The 24,756-nt window shown below is 36.3% G+C and overlaps 1 protein-coding gene across 4 annotated transcripts in view; it reads right to left on the bottom strand.

Annotated features, from left to right (window-relative positions):
• The window catches only part of ADAMTS19 (ADAM metallopeptidase with thrombospondin type 1 motif 19), a 223,286-nt gene that overhangs the window by 96,527 nt on the left and 102,003 nt on the right, over positions 1–24,756 (bottom strand). For all 4 annotated transcript variants that reach the window (XR_011389707.1, XM_051844182.2, XM_051844183.2 and 1 more), the window contains one exon: positions 14,158–14,263. Coding sequence is in view for 3 of the 4 variants with exons in the window: in XM_051844182.2 (XP_051700142.2) it covers positions 14,158–14,263 (106 nt within the window). In the remaining variant the exon portion in view is untranslated. The remainder of the gene's footprint in view (positions 1–14,157; positions 14,264–24,756) is intronic.

Here is a 24,756-nt window from a genome sequence, read left to right as displayed (position 1 = left end):
AAAGGTCAGAAAATACTGTTTAATTAATGGAAAACAGTGGCCATATTCTAGTCCTTTATCATCTTTTTTTTTTTTTGTTACCTATTTTTAAAGTAATGGGGCTAAATTAAACAAGAAGAAAAAAGTGAGTTGTTCAATGATACTACAAGCCAAGATACACTAGTACATATTAAATTGCAACCTTAATTGTACTGTACTCAAAACTGGCAACAGGAGATGAAACTATCCACAACAATGTCTACATTATTGGGTAGCAGTTCTCTATTTAATTTTGAAAGATACTGCCACACGCTTCCAAAAACAGTGCACCTTCTCACACTCCTCTCAAAACTGTTTAATAATGCTTCCCCATACACTTCAGTGCTCTTCATTCACTTAATATTGTTAGGAAAACATAATTTAGCAGGAACTCATTGAATGCCTATGAAAGGTGTCAGGAATATAATGTTAAATGATAAAAGCAACAGCAACAACAAAAGGGCAGAACAAGCAAAGAAAAAAAAAAAACACAGTCCCATTCTCAAGAAACACTCTCTCATGAGAGACATATACAACAAGTAAACAAACAGAAAATGTAAACCTGCAGTTCTGAAAAAAATGGCAATGAAAATTTCATAGACCTGTCACAGCATGAACCCTGTCACAGCATGAACCCAGGGAAGGGAATCTACATACTGAGTCATGCTTTGAAGAACTGATCTGAAAGAACAGTAAGGAAAAAAAAGGAGAGGATAGTGGAGGAATTTTCACACCACGGGAAGCATGTAGCACTTACAGTGGGGGGCAACAGGAGTTATCTGCGTAGATGTCTGAAGTCGCACAGGAGGAAGGAGCACTACTTGGTTTCCTCTGCATTCTCTGAGTGCTGCTGCGGTTTATCTCACGGAACCTGTGCCTCAGTCTCATCCAGCGCTAGGGTTTATCTCATAGAAATTGTGACTCCATTTCTGCAGTTTCTAGCCTTTGCTATTTTTCTAATGTAGTTTTACCCACTGTGTATTGATTCATAAGAACTCCTTTTAGATTAAGGAAATATTACATAGCACGTATGTTGTGAATTTTCACTGATTGTGGCTTATCTTCTGACTTATCTTTTCCCTTGTGGTGGTAATTAGTTTTGCAAAGTCTACTGCATGACTTTTTGTCAAACGTAACTAGTGATCCAGATCACAGACGTGCCCTATTAAAAGGTGAGCAGAATGCCAACCAAACAGAAATCTCACTCTACAGAACATCTGCTGTATTGTGATATGATGTCTAAAAAGGAGAATCAGATTCCTATTACTTTTGTTACCAGATAGTTCTCTTTACAGTTTATAAATAGTCTTTAATTTTTATATAGGCCAATAGTATTATTATATTGTTTCTAAGAAATTTTTAGTAGATTGTCCTGTGTTTGCCAAGTATACAGATAATGTTCATTTTGCTATCCCCTTTCCATTTTTGTTTTTAAATTACAACATGATCAAAACAAATATGAACAATATATATGTATGTACATACTATATATGTAAGACTTTGTATGTAGCATGATGTGAGTTAAGTATTGAAGGAATATTCATATAGAATACTTGTATCAATTAAGTATTAAAGAAGGCAAATAAAAAAATTCAACACTGAAGAATCTTGTCAGTCTTTGCAACCAGACCTCTTGCTTCTGCCTTCTTTCTGTGTGTTGTTTTAGAAATTCCTGCAGGGCTGAATTTATTAAGATAGTAGCATACATTTTTTTAAAGGTTTTATTTACCAAAGTTTAGTCTTTATCTTATATGGAATTGATTTTTATATCTTTTCTGAAGAAAGTGTTCCATATCATTTTTATACATGTGGAAACCCAATTATACTCACATTCCTCTGAATAGTTAATATTTTCTCCCCTGATCTGTGGTGGAGAAAATGATGTCCTCATCAGACATCAGGTGTCTATGCAGGTCGGGACCTATTTTTGACTCTGTTCTATCATTCTAGCTGCTTGAATAAACACCATAAAGTTTTGTTACCATAGTTTACAGCAGCTCTTTGTTTCTGTTAGATCAAGGTGCTCACATCATTCTCCATCTTGTCCGCCCTTATCTGCATCCCCACCATCATCTCTCCCCTCTTCCAGTATATTTTGGCTATTTTCATTTATAGAAGCATTTTGTAAAGACCTTTAAACTTTCATCTTAAAAAGCCCTAATGTTATATTTATTGGAATTATCATAAGCCTCTAAATCATTCACAGCAGAGGTGAGAGCTTTATGGCAATGCAATAATCCTCAAACACTGTATACTCACCCATTCATTGATATAGGTTTAATTTAATCATTTTTAATAAAAATGTACATTTCATTTTTGGTTAAATTTATTTCCAAGTAGACTGTACTTTCCATTATTACAGTAAATAGTATCCTTTTGTTTAAGTGATATTTTGTACTTTTGTTGTACACAGAATTTGTATATTTATCTTATATACAATAATCAATAAACTATATAAAATATATAATAAAATATATAATTATATAATATAGAATAATATAAAAATAATAAACTCAAAATTCTATGCATTGCTTAGACATTATATTTTATTTTTATTTAGGTAATTATTTGAAAATAAAAATAGTGTCTTCTTCCATTCTCATATATGCAACATTTATTTATTTTTCTGCCATACTACACCTGTTTGTATATTATTTGCATTAAGAAGCAGGTGTTTTGCTTGCAGTGCCAGCATCCCATATGGGTGCTGGTTCGAGTCCCAACTGCTCCATTTCTAATCCAGCTCTCTACTATGGCCTGGGGAAACAGTAGAAGATGGCCCAAGTTCTTGGGCCTCTGTACCCATGTGGGAGACCCAGAAGAAGCTCCAGGCTCCTGGGTTCAGATTGCCCAGCTCTGGCTGCTGAAGCCATTTGGGGAGTAAACCAGAGGATGGAAGATTGTTTCTCTCTCTCTCTCTCTCTCTCTCTCTCTCTCTCTCTCTCTGCCTGTGCCTCTCTGTAACTCTGCTTTTCAAATAAGTAAATGTATCTTAAAAAAAAAAAAAAGCAGCAGCAGTCAGTGTCGTGAGATCATCATTGTTTTCTTAGTTTTAGAGGGGATGTCACTAATGTTTCACCATTAAGAATAATATTTGCTGGATCTGGAGTTGTGCTTCAATGGGTTAAGCCATTATCTGTGACTCTGGCATCCCAAATGAACTCCAGTTCATAGCCTGGCTGCTCTACTTCCTATCCAACTCCCTGCAAATGCACCTGGGAAAGCAGGGAAAGATGGCCCAAGTCTGTGGTTACTGATGCTCACTCGGGAGACCAGGATGGATTTCTGTGATCCTGCCCTGCCCTGGCTGTTGCATTCATTTGGGAAGTGAATCAGCAGATAGAAAATCCCGTTCTCTCTATCTCCTATTCTCTGTAACTCTACCTTTTAAATAAACTAACAAATATTTTTAAATGTGCCATTTTTTTGGTAAATAAACATCCATTTGATGATTTTCCACACCTAGTGAAGCAGTACTCATTTTTACTTTTAGTCTGTTAATATGATTTTAACATTTTAAATGATAAATTACTTTTGCTATCCTGATATAGTCAACTTTATCACTTTGGTTTAACATTGTTTATACACTGTTGCTTTATTTTGAAAATATTTCATTGTCATTTTTGAGTAATTTTCAGATAAAAATGAATTGTATTTTTTCCTCATAATTACCTGGTTTATTTTATGTTACATTAATACTTGCCTCAAATAATGAGTTGGAGAGTATTCCTTCATTTTCTAAGAAAATTAGATTAATACTAGTGTTATTTATTCCTTGAAGCTATTCCAATGTCTGGACTGGTATTTTCTTTGGGAAAGTTTCTGAAGTCCTCATTCAATTTATTTAAGTAGTTATAGACCTTTAGGTTCTTCTGGTCTTATTTCTTAGAATTTTTCTATTTCATCTTCACCAGTTTTTAATTTTTGACATAAAAGTATTCAGTACATTTTCTTAGTATTTTTAATGTCTTCAATTTTTCTCTTAGGATTCCTAATATTCTTCAGTTCTTTTTTACTTGAATTTGCACATATTTAATTTTGGCTTTGCCATTCATTTCTAATATTTTTTCTCCATTTCATTAATATTATTCATTTCTTTACAATTTCTTTTACAGCATCATTGTTTTTGTAATTTTCTAATTTGAGAATTTGTCATGATTAATTTTTATGTGTGTATTTTAAGCTACTCATTTTCCTCTGTTCTCTGCTTTACCTGTATGCCTCAAAAGTATTATATAGTATATTTGTTATGATTTACTTTTTAGAATAAATTGTTTTCATGACAATTTCTTATTTGGTAACCTAGTTTTTCAAAGAACACTTTTAAAGCTCTAAGTGTACATGTTTTCCTGTTTCCCATTTATTAGTTGTTTAATGGAACTCTGATTATAAAAGTTCCTTAGTATATCAATTTTTGATATGTCTTTACATTTGTATAATGAAATAATACAAAGTCATCCTTTGTAAATATCTGGTGTGCTTCCAAGGGGATAGTCTTCATTTTTGGCTGCAGGATCTATAACTAAGAAAGCACTCTTGGCAGCTGTTCAAATAATTTGCAAACAGACCTTTCCTTCTCTTGAATAATCACCTTACTAGAGCTGTGTTAAGCCCACTGTGATTACAGTTACACCTATTTCTGCTTGCAGCTTTGTTCACGTTTGCCTGATGCTTTGAAACTATGCAGTTAGGTCCTAGTTGATTCCAGCGGATTCTCCTTTATTCTGTGGCCTGAAGCAAACCATTTGCTTCCAGTTGGCTGGAGACACACATGCCAGGCAAGGGACTCCGAAAATACAGCCTCCATCCACTGCAGTGTATTATATTCTCAGATCCTCTGCCTGACATCAAGACTCAGCCCCCTGTGCGTGACAAATTCGAACTCTCTTGCATTTCAGTAGAGCCCTCCTATCTTTACCATATGGAAAAATTTTCTGACTCTTTAGCTAGCCTATTTATAAAAAAAAGTAATATTCATTTTTGTTCTTTTGTTTGTGTTTGAAATGGAGATGAAAAATATTGGTCTTCTCAACTTCTGTTAAATCCAAAATTCTAAAGTGAATTTTAATGTGAACATAAATGCCAACTTTTTATTATGATATTGGTAATAACACATAAGTTCCTTAAGCAGAATATTTTATTCATATCTACTAGAAAATTAGTACATTTGTATATGTCCTTCTCTATAGAGCATAAGAGTTTGTAGATCATGCATTTTTAAAAATAGCATGTTTATACATTCATTCATCAAGCATAATTTTTAGTATATAAAATGTACCAAATACCAAAGTACTAATTTTTTAAACGCTAGCAGTATTTAGGGAGACAAAAATTCATTATATAAAATAAATAATTAATAGATAGAGAAGTATGTAAGTGGGTGAATAGATAGAGGTTAGTTTTGAAAAGTTTTATAAAGAAAATTAAATTAGGTAGAGGGAAATAAACCAAGACAGTATTTATGTTTACAATTTTAAGAAATGCTATTTTAAGAGATGTTATATGAAAGGGCTTACTGAGAGAACTATAGAAAATGTAAAGAAAGCAGCTGTTCTAGAGAACAATGTTCCAGGTAGAAAGAAAAACAAAGGCAAATGCCTTAGAGTAGGCGTTCGGTTTCTGTGATTCAGTTACAGCAAGGAGGCCCACAACAGGAGCACAGTGGGCAAGGAGAGGAATGGCCACAGGGGAAGGAGGCTAGAACACGGAGAATCTTGTGGACCATCATGGCAGGGGAGTCAGGAATCTACTGGAAGGTACTCAGCAAGGAAGTCAGGCAATTTGCTATGCTTTAAAACAATCTTCCTGCTTCTGAGTTGGAATCAACTGTAAGGAGGAAAGGATGAAACTGAAAGACTGGTTACAGGAATAATATGCAGAAATGATGCTGACTTAGTGTGCCGTTAGCAGCAGAACCAATGAGAAGTCATCAGATTCTGTGTGTATTATGAAGGGAGTGTCAACAGTCACAGCTGAATGTGGACCATGAGAGAGAGAGAGAGGGCTCAAGGATAATTCCATGGTCTTTGAGCAATTGGAAGAATGGAGCTTCCATTTACTGGGATAAGGAGACCTCAGTGGCCATGTGTTCAGGGTGGGGAGTGTCATTTCTGCATGTGTGTCCTGGAATGCCCTTACTCTCTGTGACCTTGGGTATACTTCAAAATACAGAATACTGTTTTTAAAAAGCTTTAGCTGGTACCGTCTTGAACCTCTCATGCAATATAAAAAAATATCCTCAACAATTTGAATATGCGTGCTTCTGTTCTCTCCTCAAGTTTCTCTGACATTCTTTGCATAAGAATATTGGGCTAAAACAACTACTATACATATTAAATCATTCAATTATTTGCTATATATTCATTGAATTACTAATATACATTAAGTGCTATCAAATACATTAGGAATCCTGTGATAAACAGAAACGGATATGGTTCATTGCTTCTTGGAGCTTCCACTTCAGTGAATTAGGTACCTAACAGATGAACAAAGGGGGTGGAGCTATTAAAACGGTTCTTAGAGACTGACCTACATGGAATGCTTCTTTAGGAAAGGGCTCCTGATCTGACAAATGAACTATGAACAGGAGGAAATAAATAATCAAAGGTGGAAAGTGAAAGTATCCCAGGTAGAGCACGCAGCATGTGTCCACATCCCGTAGTGTGCTCACTGCACTGAAAACACTACGAACTTTGTTGAGAGAACAAGTGGGACCATGAGGTAAAGGGGGGGGGGTGTCAGAGATAAAGTGGGGACAGATGATCCAGAGCCAGGCCAGACGTAAGTTAGGCAGAGTTAACTTAGCTTGGAGAGCTCTTCCACATTTCTGGCCTAACACTGTAATTAATAACACGGGCTTTGGATTAGGACAGACTTGGCTTTGAACGTCCACTCAGTCACTGACTAGCTGTGTGAGCTTTGGCAACGATCATCTCTACAATAAAGATATTATCGCTGCTTTCCTTCTTTAGGTGGGAGCAGACGTCTTTGGCCCCCAACAACCTAATCCTGCACAACGATGTGCTCTTTTTAAATCTCCAGATATAGCAAGGTCAGTAAATGGTCACAGGATTATGTTATTTATAAGGATCATTAAAATTAGTATTTCCCTGATAATTTATATGCCTATAATTTACAATACCTAAGATTTGTAGCTCAGTTTTCATATAACCATACACAGTGATATGTGGTTATTTTACTTGTCTTTGGAATCCACCAAGTGGATTAAATCATTTGAAGACCCAAAGAAAAAAGTATGTGGTGGTTTGTGAAGGGTGTATGTGTGTGTATCTGTGTTCATGTGTGTATGCAGAGAGGGACAGAGAGAGAACATATAATGTGTGTGTTTATATATATATATATTCATTTCTTTACTTATATAACAAAACAATTTCAAGAACACCAAATATTTGTATGAAAGAATAACTTTGATCATTTTCAATGAATCATATCTAAAATTACTTCACTCATAAATGAAGACAGCCATAGTATTGTCTTTCAATTCCATTTTTCCATGAACTTAAAAATATTTAATTGTATTTATTTGAGAGGCAGAGAGACACAGAGAGAGGGACAGAGAGACAGACAATTCCCACCTGCTGTTTTCTTCTCCAATGCCTACAGCCTTGAAGATAGGTACAAAGAATGGCTCCAAGACAGGAGCCTAAAACCCAACCCAGGTCTCCTGCATGGATGGCAGGAATCCAATTACCTGAGCCATCACTACTGCTCCCCATGGTTGGTATTAGTACATACTTGGAATCAGGAACCAGAGCTGGGATTGAATCCAGGCTGTCCACTACGAGACGCAATTGTCTTAACTGCTCTGCTGGACACCTGCCCCTCACAGACATTACGAAGTATACTTGTACAGGTATAGAAGATCTTTCAGGGTAAAAAAATCAAAGGACTGCTCCCCAGAAACTATACTTCAACATCCAGGTGTGACACTGACACCGAATGAACAAGGGCCTGCTGTCATGCTGCAGGTCATGCTGCAAGTGCTACTCAGAATCTGTCAGACCTGTCATTTGGCTAACTAGTTTTATGACAAATTTGAGTCCAGATAAGTAGCTGATGTTGGTGTGAAAATCAGCTTCATCCCTAAGCACATAAGCATACAGTTTATTTTAGTTAACTTTTATTTTTTTTTTAGACTTTCAATGAGGCAAGCAGTGTGCTACATACTGGCATGGCTCCATCTCATCAAAGCCCACACTTGCAATAGTAAGACCATTTATTGAACAGTTAATGAGAAATACAAATTTCATGGAGAGATTTTTACTATATATAATGAAATACATTTTAGATGACTTAAAATGTTAAATAGTGAGAGAATATAGAATTATAAAAATGTATTTTCCTAATTTTAGAATGAGGTAGTACCTATAATTGCAAAAAAAAAAAACTATAGAAGAAATTTTAAAAAGGAAATAAGAAATTTGATGACTAATAAAAACTGCAGGTTAATATTAAAAATCAAAAGTAAATTAACTATTATAACCAGGAAAATATTTATAATAAATTCAATCAAAAGAAAATGTCCTCAGTACAAAAAGGGCTGACCCTAAAAAGTGCATCTCTATGAGCTTCAGTTTCCTCCTCTGGGAGCTGAAGATCACCACAGTACATTCTTAGCTCAAGGCTCTCTGACACTGGATTTATATTTGAATGCAGGATATTAAACCCAATGCCTCTGACAAAAGAAGACAAGTGTGAGATTTTGAAACTTTAAAAATATTTTGCAATTGTATAGTAGTGAACTCAGTAAGTGAGTGGTCCAGAACCTGCACATTCTAAACAAACTTTTTTCCTGGCCTGGCTCCTGGGAGGTAACCTTTAAGCCCTTGGAATATCCAGCCAAGGTGTCTTCACAGGAATATCTTTGTTTCCCGGGAAGCTTTGGATCATGGCAGTTTACACTGCCTGTGTGACTGATAGCGAGAGACAAGGGCCAGCTTGACCTCTGGAGAGGATGGAGCCCGAAGGCCTGTGTTGTGGGCAGTCAGTCACCCCTACATGACCCAGTTCCAGTAAAAGTCCTGCATCTCAAGGCTCCAGGTAGCTCCTCTGGATGCCGGCAGTGCCCATGTTTTCCTACGCTGTTGATGTAGGTTGAGCACACTCTGTCCAACTCTGCCAGGAGGGCTTGAGCCTGGGGTCTTCTGGACTCTGTCCTATGTGACTTTTTTTCCCCCTGAGTTTAATCTAGATTCTTTCATGGTAATAAATTGTAACCATGAGTAAAATAGCTGCACTGAATTTTACAAGTCCTGCTATAGATTAATTAACCTGAAGGCAGTCTTAGTGCCCTCCCTAACAAAGCAATTAAACTATAATTATATTTATAATAAATTATGGCCGGAAATCTAAGTAAAATCTCTTACTTCAACAAACTGTTGTTTATAAACGTTACAGAAAACAATAACTGTGTGCATATACACATATGCATTCAACAGACTAAACTCATGAACAATTTCCAAAGGTATTTTTACTCATAAATAATGTTTTAAAATTCATCAAAGCAATGAAATTTAATGGAAATCTCATTTGCATTTCATGAATATATTTTAATTAAATACCACTAAGAAAAATATTATGTTGTCAAAAGTTTTGGTTATGGGAAAATTAACTCCCATGACCCACTGTTTAGGAAGAAAAACAGTTTTAAAGGGGAAGCCAAAACCATTGGCTTCAATCATTTATCTTCTCTTTCTTAGTGTGGATTCGTTACACTGCGGTATTATAATAAATATATTTTAAAATACATTTTTCTGGCAGTGATTTTGACTCTTTTGTGATAATAATAAAAGTATTTTTGTTCTCTCAGTTACTCAAATAGGCCTCTGGGATTTTTTTTTATTACTTGGTGGTCCAAGCTGATTATTTCAGCTATATCTGAAATTGTTCTGAGAATTTCTAGAAATCAAATTCAAGACAACAAACATAAGCATACTCCTTTCAGCTCAGTTTAGAAACATTCCATGAGTGATTAGGAAGGCATTCTTGAATCGAACATTTTCGTGGCATCACTGTATCATTCTAGAGTTGTGGTTCACAGAATTATATAATGTTGTTTATTATTAGTTTACTGAAGAATATTTCTAATTATATAATTCAGCAAAACAGAGAAATATAAAAAGTGTCCACTCTGCCTGTCAAAAAAAAAATAATAATAAAAAAAGAAAAATCTGTAAGATTTAAGAGTTTCACTTAAATAGCTGACTTTTTTTGGGGGGGGGGGCAGTGGGGACAGGCAGAGTTAGATAGTGAGAGAGAGAGAAAGAGAGAAAGGTCTTCCTTCCGTTGGTTCACTCCCCAAATGGCCGCTACGGCCAAAGCCAGGAGCCAGGTGCTTCCTCCTGGTCTCCCACATGGGTGCAGGCGCCCAAGCCCTTGGGCCATCCTCCACTGCCTTCCCAGGCCACAACAGAGAGCTGGACTGGAAGAGGAGCAGCCGGGACAGAATCCAGCACCCCGACCGGGACTACCTCTGAGTATAAAGGGCTCTCCTTGTATTTGTATTAAGTGCACAGATACATAGGATCTATAATTATCTAATATTCATAAAGGTTTTTTCCTATTTGAGAAGCTATAACTAAAAGGAGTCTTCAAAAACTTCACGGAAAATTGGACTATGAATATAAGAATATATAGATTTCATAAATTTTTTGTGTAAAAATAAACTTTTCTCATTCCTTTTTTCACATTCCTTGAAGTTACCTTGTATATCAATATACTTCTTTGAATTTCCACTCTCTGACTATTTTGCAGTATATTTTACACTGAGTGATTTTGATGATGAGATAATGTATATAAATTTCCTATTTATTTGTATTATATTATTTGCGGCAATCACAGATTTTTAATTACAAGATTACACTCCAAGCCTTTCAAGTATCAACCATCACCACAAACCTTTCCTTTTGGAATGCTATCCTTGTATTTCCTGTGCATTATATACATGCTTTTCTGCACGTGGTTGCCTTACATATCTTCCTGCAGTAGCATTTGGACATCAACCGTCCTGCTGTTATTTGTAAAGGAAATAAGAAGAGATGACAGTGCCTAAAAGTACAGTTTACATCCTTTTGAACATATGTGTAAGTGCATGTTTTTGTGCACCTTCTTCTATAGCACTTTTTTATAAATACGCTGTGATTTTTATTTAATGGCTTGGGTTCATGCCCTTACTTTAAGAATCTTGGCAGTTAAGAGCTTTATATCTAGATAGCAACATATGTAAGAAAACTCTTTTAAAAAGACTATTTTCTGATTGTTGTTATACTTCATAAATGATTAGCTTTATTTCTTATATATCAAATGCCTAAAAGAATAATATGAAATTAAATTGTAAACTATTTTAGATTGCCATAACTTGCATAATGAAAGTGCAAATAAAATTCTATTGTTTTCTATCTTTATCTCAAATAAAGCTTATAGCAAACAAATAAGTTATCTAAATTTCATTTCCAGAAGTGAAATTAACACTTGCATTTGAGAGAATTCAAAAATTAGTACCTGTAAGCCTGCATTTACTTGTGGTTTGCCATTAGGAACAGTATCTCTGCCTGTCATTTGTCAGTGTTAATTCCATGGCCAGTAAAAGCAATGCACTCTTGCCTTTGTATTATTTTATTTTGTATTTATAAGCCTGCCTGGTAGAAGAACCATTATATATAATCTAAATACTTTATTGTGATTATAATGTACTTCAGTTAAGCTTAAAATATTAATAAAAAATGAAATACAAATAAAAAAAAAAAAAAAAAAAAAAAAAGAAAGATAACATTACTTTCACTGTTTTTATCACTCACAGTCCATCATCTAGCAAACACTATATTTACTTTTGAGATAAATTTTGCTTAATGGTAACACGAATTCTCAATAACTGAGTGTTTCAACATGTATCACATGTCCTGGTCCCAATCCAGCATGTATTACATATGCATTTGGCATCACTGTTGATTTTTGATCCAGCTCTATAAAAGTCAAGTAAATTAATGTTTCTGCCACATAAAGCCAAAGTGTCCTTTCCTTAAATTATTTCACTTAATTTTCTAAGTAGTTTTAGGTTATTGATCAAGACTTTGGATGTTATTAAATTGTGTTTCGTTCCTTTAATTATTCATCCTCCTGTATTTTAGAATACAACCAAGATTGAAGAAATTAATGTTGCATATCTGTTTTTAATACTATATTTGTTTGAAAATACAACTTTTTAAGTGAACTTTGTACTATTCATGGCACTTAACAATAATTTTTAATGTCTAGAATGCTTATATATCATGCTGCTAATACACAGCTAACGAATAAAAATTATTGGTCAGCATTGTGGCGTGGTAGGCTAGGCCTCCACTTGTAGCGCCAGCATCCTGTATAGGTACTGGTTCATGTCCCTTCTGCTCCACTGCCGATCCAGCTTTCTGATACAGCATAGGAAGGCAGCGGGAGATGGCCCACGTGCTTGGACCCCTGCACCATGTGGGAGAACCAGAAGAAGCTGCTGGCTCCTGGCTTCAGATCAGCCCAGCTCTGGCCGTTGTGGCCATTTTGGGGGGTGAATCAGCAGATGGAAGACCTTTTTCTCTGTCTCTCCCTCTCTCTGTCTGTAACTCTACCTCTTAAATAAATATGTAAATAAATCTTTAAAAAAGTAAAAATTATAATAATTCACAAATTTACATTTATTTTTAGAATTTTTCTAATTCTCACTTGCTTTCTTAATATTGTTATTAATAACATTTGCTTGCCTCTATATATTATTATCAACATTTCCAAAAAAAAAATTTCCTTCAACTGATGCTCATGGTTTTTCCTATTATAACTACAACTGAGAATACCATTAAATTTTCTAAATTACACTAGGATCAAGAATACAATTACTGGGCCCAGCGCCATGGCACACTAGGTTGATCCTCCGCCTGCAGCACCAGCATCCCATATGGGCACCGGGTTCTAGTCCCGGCTGCTCCTCTTCCAGTCCAGCTCTCTGCTGTGGCCTAGGAAGGCAGTGGAGGATGGCCCAAGTGCTTGGGCGCCTGCTCCCACGTGGGAAACCAGGAAGAAGCACCTGGCTTCTGGTTTCGGATCGGCATAGCTGCAGCCATGGTGGCCATTTGGGGAGTGAACCAACGGAAAGAGGACCTTTCTCTCTTTCTCTCTCTCTCTCACTGTCTGTAACTCTACCTGTCAAATAAATAAATAAAAATCTTTTAAAAAATACAATTACTATCACTCCTCGACTATATTTTCCCCAAAGAATGATGTTTCTGAAGTATACTTTTTTTTTATTTTATTAACAAACTAACTCCTCCTATTCTTGACTAATTGAAGACCAAAAACCTGCATGGGAAAAAATGAAAGTATTGCTATACATTTAAAAAATGGTGACATTAAAATCAGTCACTTGAAAACTGGTGAGAGTAGATTTTAAGTATTATTGCAAGTCAAAACAGTCTCACCTCACCCCAGTTTGAATGGCTCTCTTACAGAAATCAACAAACAATAAATGCTGGCAAGTGTGTAGAGGAACAGGTACTCTAATCCACTGCTAGATAAGTGTTGCTATGAGAATTACAATACTGACTACTTCTTTGTTTTTTGTATTAAATGAACTAACCCAAGTAAAGTGCTTACAACTGTGTCTGAGAGTTAATATTATCCACATGTTAATTGTGTATCTAATTGAATTCCGTTGCAAGTATGTTACACCTCAACATACCAGGGTAATTACTCCGTGCCTTGCAGTAACAAATAGAGGTAATACTAGAGGCAGGAAGTATTTTCATTCTATCAAATGTTTTCCTTGGATGTCTAAAAATTATAACTTTGTGGTCGTATAATTATTGCTGCAGTTACACTGTTTAGAAATGTATAGAGAAGTCAATCATGTACCATATTATGACTGTCTTCATGAGGATTTTAAGTCTGTAATAAAATTTTATCAAATGTATGTGGAATGGTTACAACATGTAGAAGATACCCTTCAAAGTTCCATGGTTTCCCCACTTCTGTTTCTCTGAGTTTTCAAAAACTTGAAGCCCAAATGGAAAAAAAAAAATCAAAAGATATACATTCAATAACTCAAATGACAAAGTTAGAGACTAAATATGTATCCTAGCCGTGAATTTTACTTACTTGTGACCCATCTCATGAGCAATTGTAAATGCAAGATTCAGGCCATTGTCTTCAGCAATAATACATTTTCTCTTTTCACTACACATTCCATTCAAGTAAGCTATGCCTAAAAGAAACAAATATTAATTACCACAGATCTTATTTAAATTGTACATATTTATACTGGGTCTTAGAGTATTAGTAGGAATGGCAATGATAGTTATCTCCATTCAAATATGTCAATATTAACCTATAAAATCTAATCCTTACAAATGTAATACTAGAAGACAATACACAAGTATAAGGAAATCAATAAACTCTTGATAATTTGTTTAATTTCACAATTCAGAAGAAATTATTTTACCTATTATTTTATTCTACTAAGTATCCAGGCATACAATAAGAATATATTTTATAAATACCACTGTTCATTGTCATGTAAGATAAAGTCATGACTTAGCAATTATAAATAAGCAATTATATTAGATATTTTCCAATTTTTATTAAGAACTTAGTTTCAAAATACCAAAAAGTTAACTGAAAAAGCAAACTTTATAGTCTTTATCTTTCAATTTTAACAAATTTTTGAAATTTTATTTTGTTAAATAGTACTTTAATATGAGGTAAACATTAACTGTGATATTTTAAGTACTGAAAAGCTTTCCTTGAACATTTTGTAACTAATAAGATAGCTTGTCTACAGAGTATATAATACTAAAAGATTATACAAGATTTTTATATTTAGAATGATATTTGGTCTTTTGGTTTAAACTGTCGGTAAAGATGACAATATCTGAAATAACTAGTATTCTTTAGGCAAACATTTATATACTATTTTACCAATCAATGCATATCCCTGAACAGAGATTGCTTATAAAGAACAATGAGATTTCAAATATATGTTTTATTTAATTTTAAGTAACAATTTTTAAATAGCTATTCTTTTAAATTATATATTCTGTAATTCCCATATCTTTATAAAATTAATTTTAAGCCATTTTATAGATGAAATCTAAAGGCAGAAATAGGTGAAATGATCTGTCAAGAATCACAGAACTACTAAAAATGACAGACTGGAGATCTGAATTCAGTTTCAAATCTATCTGCCAGGTAATTTTGCTTCTGAATATAATTTAGTCCAGAGCTTTCTCCCATTAAAAATTATTAGCTGAATGTTTGTGACTTTTTTTAAAAAAATTTTTACAGTATATTTGAAAGGTAGAGAAGTAAAAAAAAGAGCGAGAGAGAGAGAGAGAGCTCCCATCCACTGGTTCACTCCCCAAAAGCCCACCAAGCTGGAAATTACGAAGCCAATCACGTATGTGTATCAGGAACCCAATTACTTGAGCTAACACCTCCTGTCTCCCAGGATGGACATCAGTAAAAAGCTGGAATCAGCAGCGGAGCTCAGCTGCAGCCCAGGCATTCTGCAATGAGCTGTGGGTATCCTCAGCAGCATCTGAACCAAGGGTAGGCCCAAATGCCTGCCCTTGTGAATATCTCATTCTCTTGCCAAGAGAAAAAATATATAATGGCGAGGAGAAGAAGGGAGGAAGTACGGAAAGGGGTGGGAGGGTGGTAAGAGCAACAGAGAGAGGGTGAAAGAAAATAATCTCCTTGACCATTTGGTAATAAACAATAATCAGAATCTGTGATTAGATGCTCCACCCCCAAATACTAAAGTAAACTCAACATATTGAGGATGCCAGTGACCACTGTTTGGTACAAAATTCTCTTAGGATTCTCATGTACTTCACAACTTTTTTCATCACAACTAAAACAGTCCCACAACCGTGTTAGATTTAATACTCCACTGGCATCAGTGTCCATGCCACGCACCTGTTTGTCACATGGACCAGTACATGCTGAACTAAGTCACTTTAATAAGTTTTACATTTCTTCTTTATCCCTCAAATATCATATTGTCTTCATATAACAATATTTTTCCAGTTGTTGCCAATTCCTGTATCTTCTTTATATTTGCAATTTTACTGCATAGCCTACAAATTTCCATTATACTACTGAAATGTAAGGGTGATAGTGAATTCCTTATTTTTCCTTCTGACTTTAATAGGAATGATTACAGCTATCCAATCGAATGTTTGCTATAGAACTCTCATAGATAGGACTTATTAACTAAGGAAATTACTTTCTGATATGATTACATGTCTGAGTGAAAAACTAGGAAAAATCATCTAACTCATGAGTCAGTGGTGTTGGGAGGTACGTGGTGGGTTTGGAAAAGACTCAGAAGGTTAGAATAACCACTGAGGGAAATGTGAAAGACAGCTAATTAAGAATAGCGGTGGAGGTGGGGGTGGATATGTAGTGTAAATGAGTTGGCAAAGGTGATGATTCAGCTGAGGATAGATAGAGAGCACAAAGAATTAGGGTCAGAGGGCACCTGGTAATTTTGAGAACAAAAGCCAGTATCCAGGAAAATGGGAGCCTCAGTGAATAAACGAGCAGCTACATTACAAAAAGTCCTGGAGACTGTGACGGCCGTGAGATGCAGGGAGGCACGTTTTAAGATGAAGGCCCATGCTACTAGGTATTACCACAAAAGTAAAGAGGTATAGACAGGACATCTAGATTATGTGGTTCTGGTGTTTGGACTGATGCTATGAAACATCAAACTGCAAATGGTCAGAATGAATTTAGGAAACCGGGCCAGGTGGCTGAAGCCCACAGTAGATGTGGGTGAGATCCCAGAGATCAGGGTCAAGCACAGCTTTGAGATGACAAAGCACCAAGAGCTCCCATCGTGAATGCAGAGTTACTATCTCAAAATAGGGAAAATGCAGAGATAGAAGTAGTACAGGGGAACAAAAAGGCAACAAGTATACAACTTTAGTAACTTTCTCTCACCTGTTCTGAGATACAGAGGAAGAGAAAGAATTACAATGACCTTGCTGGGGGCTCTAAATAATAGAAATGAGTGACTTTTATGGGGTCATGTAAAAAAAAGGTATAATTTATAACACAAACATATTAATGCTGTAAAATATACATGTATATTAAAAACTGTGAGTGCATATTTACATAGAAATATGATTACAACTATATATTTTTTTAAAAACACTTATGGGAGTACAAAAAGACTGAATAAGAACAGTAATTTGCTAATAGCAATTGTATTACATGGTAAGATTATGAGTGATTTTTCTTCCTCTCCTGCCATTTCCTATTTTCATGTAAATGTTTATCACAGTTGAAAATCAGTAGAACCTCTTACAGCCCGGGTTGTAATTTAAAAAACAAAAATGATCCCTCCATTCCTATTTTCCTTTTACTAAAGGGTAAAGTCAGAATCTTCAAGTAGGACTCTGATAAATTAGAATCTCACTGTTCTTACATTGGGCAGATCAAGGAGTCTCTGTTTGCCTTGAAAATTATGGATAATAATTATAACCGTGACTAATTAAATGCCTTGCATTATTCTGTTTAAAATCCTATGCTTTTCAGTTCCTTTAAGAAGCCACATGTTTCTTATTATAATGAAGGCTAGGGGTTAGGAAGGGAAAAGATTTAACACAGCTGTTACTTAAAGATAGCTGCAACACCAATCCTTTTCAAAGCACTCTCTTCATGTGAAGAATTCTGGAAATCTAAAGCAAATAAAAACAACCTTCTGATTTCTTACATAAAATTGAATCAAGTGATGCACCCGGTGTCAACAGATTCTCATCTGAAAACAAAGCTCATTATCCCTAGGATGTAATGTGATACACCTCATCAGAAAGATCAGAGACTCCTAAGACCCTACATAATGCATTTTACATTAATGGGCTAATGAGGAAATCAGAGCTTCTGTCCGATCTTACTAACAAAAGTCTTCTGGATCCAGAACCGTGGATTTTAACCTGAGCTAGATTACCAGAGTTCAAAATCCTGGCTTTCCTGGTCCAAAGTCCTCATACAGCCTTAGCTAAGATACTTATCCTATGACCATACTCTATGAGTTAAGTGATTTACCTGGGAGTCCTACCACTACTTGAAGTCTGATGGAAAAAAAAAAAAAAAAAAAAGTACAGTTACGTGCCAAGCAATAAGGTTATAAAGATGCATTCTGAGGAATGCAAGATACACTGGGCCCATAAAGATGCACTACATGATCTCACTCACATGTAGAGCCTAAGAAAAGGTGATCTCATGAAAGGTAAAAGTATAATGGAGGTTAACGGAGGCCATGCAGGAAAAGGAGAGAGAGGTAAAAGGTTGATTAATGAGTGCTAAGTTGGAGTTAGACTGGAGTGAGAAATTCTGGAATTCTGTTGTACTGTAGTGTGTCTACAGAAAACATACTCTATATTTCTCTATTTAAAAAAAGACTAGAAGATAGGATTTTTAGTGTTTCCAACATAAAGAAATATTAAATGTTTGAGGATATGGACATTACACAACATAAACATTACACAACATAAACATGCATTGAACCATCACACAGTATCTCACAAGCACATACAAATCTGTGGGTCTGTTAACATGTTTTTAATTAAAAAAAACTTAAATTGTATTTCATTCACTAATAAGGGAAAAATGTGGAATGATATAGTATAACACATAACTAATATAAAATACAGTTATATGATTACATTCAAACAGGGCTTTGATCATATTTTAACATAATAATTTGATTTACTACTTGTCTCACTATATTCCTGTTTAATTAAATGAAAAGATAATGATCTAGGAATGTGCAAGTGCAATTATACAAGTTATGAGTTTGATATCAGTACAGTTACAAATATAGATTTTAAAAACAAGCATCCAGACAAGTACTGCATCATCTCACTTACACAGGGATTCTAAAAAGCTGATCTCATAGAAGTTAAGAGAATAATAGTGGTTGTCAGTGGTTGGGGAGGGACATGGTAGAGGGACTGAAAAGGCTGAGCAGCTTCTACCATATAGTTAAAAAGGAGTAAGAAGCATGTCCGGTTGTACTATAGGGTGACTATAGAGATTGATAATATACTGTATATTTCTCTAAAAATATTAGAATGCAGAATTTTGAATTAATGAGAAGATAAATATGTTTACATTGATTAGATATTATACAATGTATAAATGTGTCAAAACAAAGTACCCCCCAAATATATAATTTTTATGTCAGTTAAAATTATTTTAAATTAAATACATAAAAAGGCTTCCTGATTCTCTTAAATGTTTACATTATCTACAACATCTTGAGAGTGCACTTTCCATGAATATGAGGAAAAAAGTGATTGCTAGGTAAAAAGTAGTGTAAGAAAATTACAGTAAATCTATGTGATCCAATAAGGTAGGATATTGTATATACATTAAAATGTTGCTTATGGGTTTCAGCATCATAGTACATAAAGTCCCCATTCATTAAAACCATATCAGTATGCCAAATAATAGTAAGCATAGAGTTCTATATATAGATATATAGATATATAGATATATATATCTAACTTCAAAGATCATCTCAGCAAGCATGAAATTCCCAGAGGGAGAAAACTTTCATTGAAAATGAACACACAAATAGAAATTACAAAGCAGACAAAGAAATGGTCCAATGGGAGTACACACACACACACACACACACACCTTTTATCTAACAATGAAAAGGTACATAAGGTACATATCATTTTCAAATGTTACTAAATCTTTTCTGAAGAGGAAAAAACTACATAGCAAAACTTAGCACATATGCAAAGAAAGGATTATGGAAGCAATTCTCTAATCAGGCTGAAATAAAATAACCACCAAAAAGACAGTTACTCTTTCAATTCCTGTTTCCCTTCTTCTTAGTACATGGATGTTTTAGAAATAACTTAGAATGGAAATTATTACTATTTAGAACTAAGTGAATCCACTGATTATGCAACAAAGCTAGTAGCATAAAATAGATCCGGTTATCAGGTTGTAGTATTCTTCTTGAGAATAGCTGAGTAGTCTATATAAAATAGAAATAATACGTTTACAGGCATTAGAGTTGAAGAAATGAAAGGTACTTGTGGGGAGCAACCCGGACTAGACTGAGTTACTGGAATTAAGACTTATTCTATGCATCTGCTCTCCCACAATATGGCGCTGGGAGAGAAGTAAACAGCTTCCGCACAGCTGCCTCCAGTTCAACTGATAAACTGTAGGACTTGCTCCTGATTGGAGAGCAGCGTACTCGGCGTGTGGGCAGCCGAGTTAGGATTGGCGGAGGAGGACTATAAAGGAGGAGAGAGACGGCATGCACCAGGAACATCTATGGGGAACATCTAAGGGAACCCGTGCAGCCCCCGAGAAAGCCGGCCGGCGGTGTGCCGCTCCCCTGCGGAAGTGGGGAATGCGGCCAGGGGGAACTGCCCTTCCACGGAGGTGGAAGGGATAGTAGCCAACCCGGGAAGAACCAGCAGCAAACCCGGGGAGGGCCGAGCAGACAAAAAGAACAGCGCAGGGTTCAGTGTTGCTCCTCCACGAAGAGGGGGAGCGACATAATGGTGCCGTGACTCGGATGTGAAGCCTAGGCAGGGCTTAGTGTCGTTCCTCCACGAAGAGGGGGAGCGACAGGTACTAGAAGTTTTTCACATCCAAAAAGGAGAAACTCTTAATGGTGAGTCAAATATCTATAAGGCTCATTTCCGCTAGTGGTATTTGCTAAATTTCAGCAAAAACTAGAGGCTAACAAGATGGGTATGACCCAGTCAGAGGACAATCGCAGAAGAAAAACGAAAAAATTAGGGGAGTCGTGCCTGGGCTACATTTGTTGTCCATCTAAGGCTAGAGACTTCGGCAGTTACAGGAGGCTGCTTTAGCAACACGGGAGGCATGGAGGCATGGGAGGCCACGGGGCATTCCTCCTCAAGACAATTTCCATATTCTGAAAACTCCAGAGAGAACTGTTTAAAACAACTAACCCACTAAACTGGAACCCCTGAATAGAGTAGAATTTCCATGCAGACTGCAACACAGCACAGTGCCAAACTGGATGATAGTCATTCATTCTCCTATTATCTGTCTAGTTGAGGAAAGACAACATTATTTCTGCTAAGTAAGAATTTCATCTGGTACCTCTACTACTACAGAGACTTTTCTTAAGCAGATCATTGATTCAAAAAAAGGAAAGAAAGAAGCTAGGTGTGTGATGGAATGTGGTGGGAAGGTCTTTCTGACTAGACAACAACAAAGAGGTTTACTAAATTTTGTAGTTAGCAGACAGGATTTTTAAATAACTTGGGGCAGGGGGGGAGCCACATTTGGCACAGCCCTTAAGACACCACTTGGGATATCCATGTCTTATATTAGAGCACATGAGTTTGAGTCCCGGCTTCACTTCAATTCCTGCAAAGTGCACACCCTGGAAGAGAGCAGGCAATGGCCCACATAGTTTGGTTCCTGCTATGTAGGTGGGATCCTGATTGAGTCCTGGATCCTGGCTGTGGATTGGACCAGTCCAGGCTTATGTGGGCATTCTGGGAGTCAATCAGCAGATGGGAGATCTCTGTCTCTCTGTATCTTTCAAATAAATAATTAAAATGTAATACACTAAATAGAAGAAAAGATAAACAAAAATGAGGAAAAGACAGGGAAATCTGTCGACAACTGCAACCTATTAAAAAAACAATCTGACATTCTTGAACTGAAAACATAATATTTGGAATTAAGATCTCAAAGGATGAATAACTCTGGAATGGGCACAGGAAGAAAGAAGACTATTTCATGGGTAAGGATAGCTAATGTAAAATATACAAGTTCAAGAACAAGGGAGAAAAATATGGGGGCCGGCACTGTGGCATAGCAGGTAAAGCTGCCGCCTACAGTGCCAGCATCCCATATGGGCACTGGTTCAAGTCCTGGCTGCTCCACTTCAGATCCAGCTCTCTGCTATGGCCTGGGAATGCAGTAGAAGATGGCCCAAGTCCTTGGGTCCCTGCACCCATGTGGGATACCTGGAGGAAGCTCCTGGCTCCTGGCTTCAGAATGGCACAGCTTTGGCCTTTGCGGCCAGTTGGGGAGTGAACCAGCGGATGGAAGACATCTCTCACTACTCTCCCTCTGTCTCTCTCTCTCTCTCTCTGCCTCTCCTTCTCTCTGTAATCTGAATTTCAAATAAATACATAAATCTTTAAGAACAAGAGAAAAAATGTTCACTAAAGGAACACAGACACAATCACAACTGTTATGTCTTTATAATTTGAATCTTAGAATAACAAGAGATAGTCGAGATAAGAAATTTATGAGGAGTTAGCGGTTGGACATATTTCAAAACATTTTAGGACATCGACAGAGAATACATAATGGTCAGCATGGCCAAAATCAAGAACACTACATTTTTAACAACAAATGCTGATAAAATGTACAGCAAAAGGAATTTTTATTCACTGCTGATGGTAATACAAAATGGTACAGCCACTTTGGAAGACAGCTGGGCAGTTTCTTTTAAAATCAAACATATATTTAATGTATGATCCAACAATCACATTCAAAGCAGTTGAAAACACATTTGCACACAAAAACCAGCACATAGATGTTTGTAACAGCTGCTTTATTCATAACTGCAAAAACCTGGAAAGAATGAACGGATGTTAGTGCATCCATCAATTATATAGCGCCAAAACAATGTGGACTGTGAAACCAGGAAAAGTCATGGAAGAAACTTAAATTCTCAACTTCTACATGACAGAAATGAATCTGAAAGGGCCACATATTGTTGTTTGATCTCCATGACATTCATTCTGGAAAAGGCAAAGCTATAGCAACAGTAAAAAGAGTTACGGATAGGTGGAGTACAGAAAAATTTTAGGGCAGAGAAATCACTTTCTATGATGCCACATTGATGGACAGGCGCCACTATGCATTTGTCTAAGTCTACAAACTATACAATACCAAGAGTGAACACTTTGGATAATAATAAAGTATCAATGCAAGTTCATCAGACGTAAGCAACAAATATCCCTCTAGTGCAGGGGGGGTGATGCATGTGTGGATACAGGAGTTATACGGGAATCATCCACTCAATTTTGCCGCAAACCTAAGACTGCTCTAAAAATAGTTTTTAAAATATTCCTAAGCAGAATCCAACAAAGATTGGATTGGAGAAAGTGAAAAAATAAAAATTGGATTGGAGAAAGTGAAAAAATAAAACCACATTTTAAAACTGCTGAAAATATTAAAAAGATTAAAATTAGAGAAAAAAAAAACTATGCTTCAAAGTCACAACAATAAAGCAAAGAGCTGATTGCAACAAAAACAGGCAAACCTGGAAATAATAGAATGACATGTTTGAAGTCTCATAGGAAAAGCTCAGCCAACCGTTCATTCTATGCTAAGTGAAATAGCTTCTTATAAATAAAGGTGCCATAAGAATGCGTTAATGCATGCAAAACCTAAATGCCTGCACTAGAAGATAAGTTACAGAAGGAAAAAATCATCCCAGACTGAAACGTGGAAACACAGCAAGAAATGAAGCTGAGTAACCACATGGTGCCACGGTTTGAACCCCTGAAAAACTCATGCGGAAATTTAATGCGCTGTGAGGGTACTAGGGACTTGTCAGAGGTGATGAGGTCATGCTTCTAAAGAACATAGTAAGGCCATTACAGCTAGTTAATACAGGAAGTGGGCTCCTAATAACAGATGGAGTTTAGTCTAATTTTCCTCTATTTCACTCTCACTTCCTAACCATGTGTTGCCCTCTACCGTGTTATGACTCAGCAAGGAGCCACTTTGGTGGACTTTCCAGGTCCAGAAGTGTGAGCCAACAGAGTTCTGTTGTATATACATGACCCGGTCTGTGGTTTTCTGCTATAGCAACAGAAAGCAGGCCAAAACATATGAGAGCTGTAAACAAATATGGAATACACAAAACATTCACTTTAAGATCCTTCAGAATTTAAAATACAGAGAACTAAAGTGCACATGATATTGTGGACTCACATGCATTTTGTAAAGTATGGTGAGAGCATTTTTTTCATTTCTTAATGCACATTCGTCTATAGGATTTCCACAAAAGTAATGTCTTTCTAGTTATCTGAAGATTCACTTTGATAATAGGTGAGTAGGTATAAGCATTAAGGCACCCTTTTGGAACCCCAAGGTACACTGGAGTGGGAAAGTCCATGCCAATACAGAAATTGCCCAAGCACAGAACTAATAAAAATACTACCTGAACAGGTGGGGTGAAGGACTGAGTTACCGTTTCTCAGCCAACTTTCACCCTGACTGCCATGAAGGCCACAGAGGTGGGGACTTTAACCAGGGACACAAGGATGCAAGGGAAGGTTACAGGGTCTCTGGAGGAATCTGAGCCAGAAGATGAGTGTGGAGTGGATCGGAAGATAAAGCATGCGGTGGAAATGAGTCAGATAGGAAGGTCGCAGGGCTCCAGTCAAGCCAGGATTCCAGAGTGGAACTACCCAACTGCACTCCTGGCAACCACGCCCAGCGGCGTGCTCTGTCTGCAGGAAAATTCACTGCAAAGATGCAAAGACCAAAGGTCTCAGAGAAAAGTGAAAAAGCCTAGGATTGCTGATCTACGGGCCCTCTCCCAGCTGATGGCAAAGAATCAGAACGAGGGTACAGGAACTGTATGGCAGAAACAGTATTCAGCCTTTAGAAAACGTGTAAGAACAAACCCGTCTATACAAGAAGAAAAATAAC

Source organism: Oryctolagus cuniculus, chromosome 6 (genome assembly GCF_964237555.1).
Source record: "Oryctolagus cuniculus chromosome 6, mOryCun1.1, whole genome shotgun sequence".
NCBI classification, from domain to species: domain Eukaryota; kingdom Metazoa; phylum Chordata; class Mammalia; order Lagomorpha; family Leporidae; genus Oryctolagus; species Oryctolagus cuniculus.
Note: the sequence above shows the minus strand (reverse complement) of the source record. Positions and strands in the feature narration are given on the sequence as shown.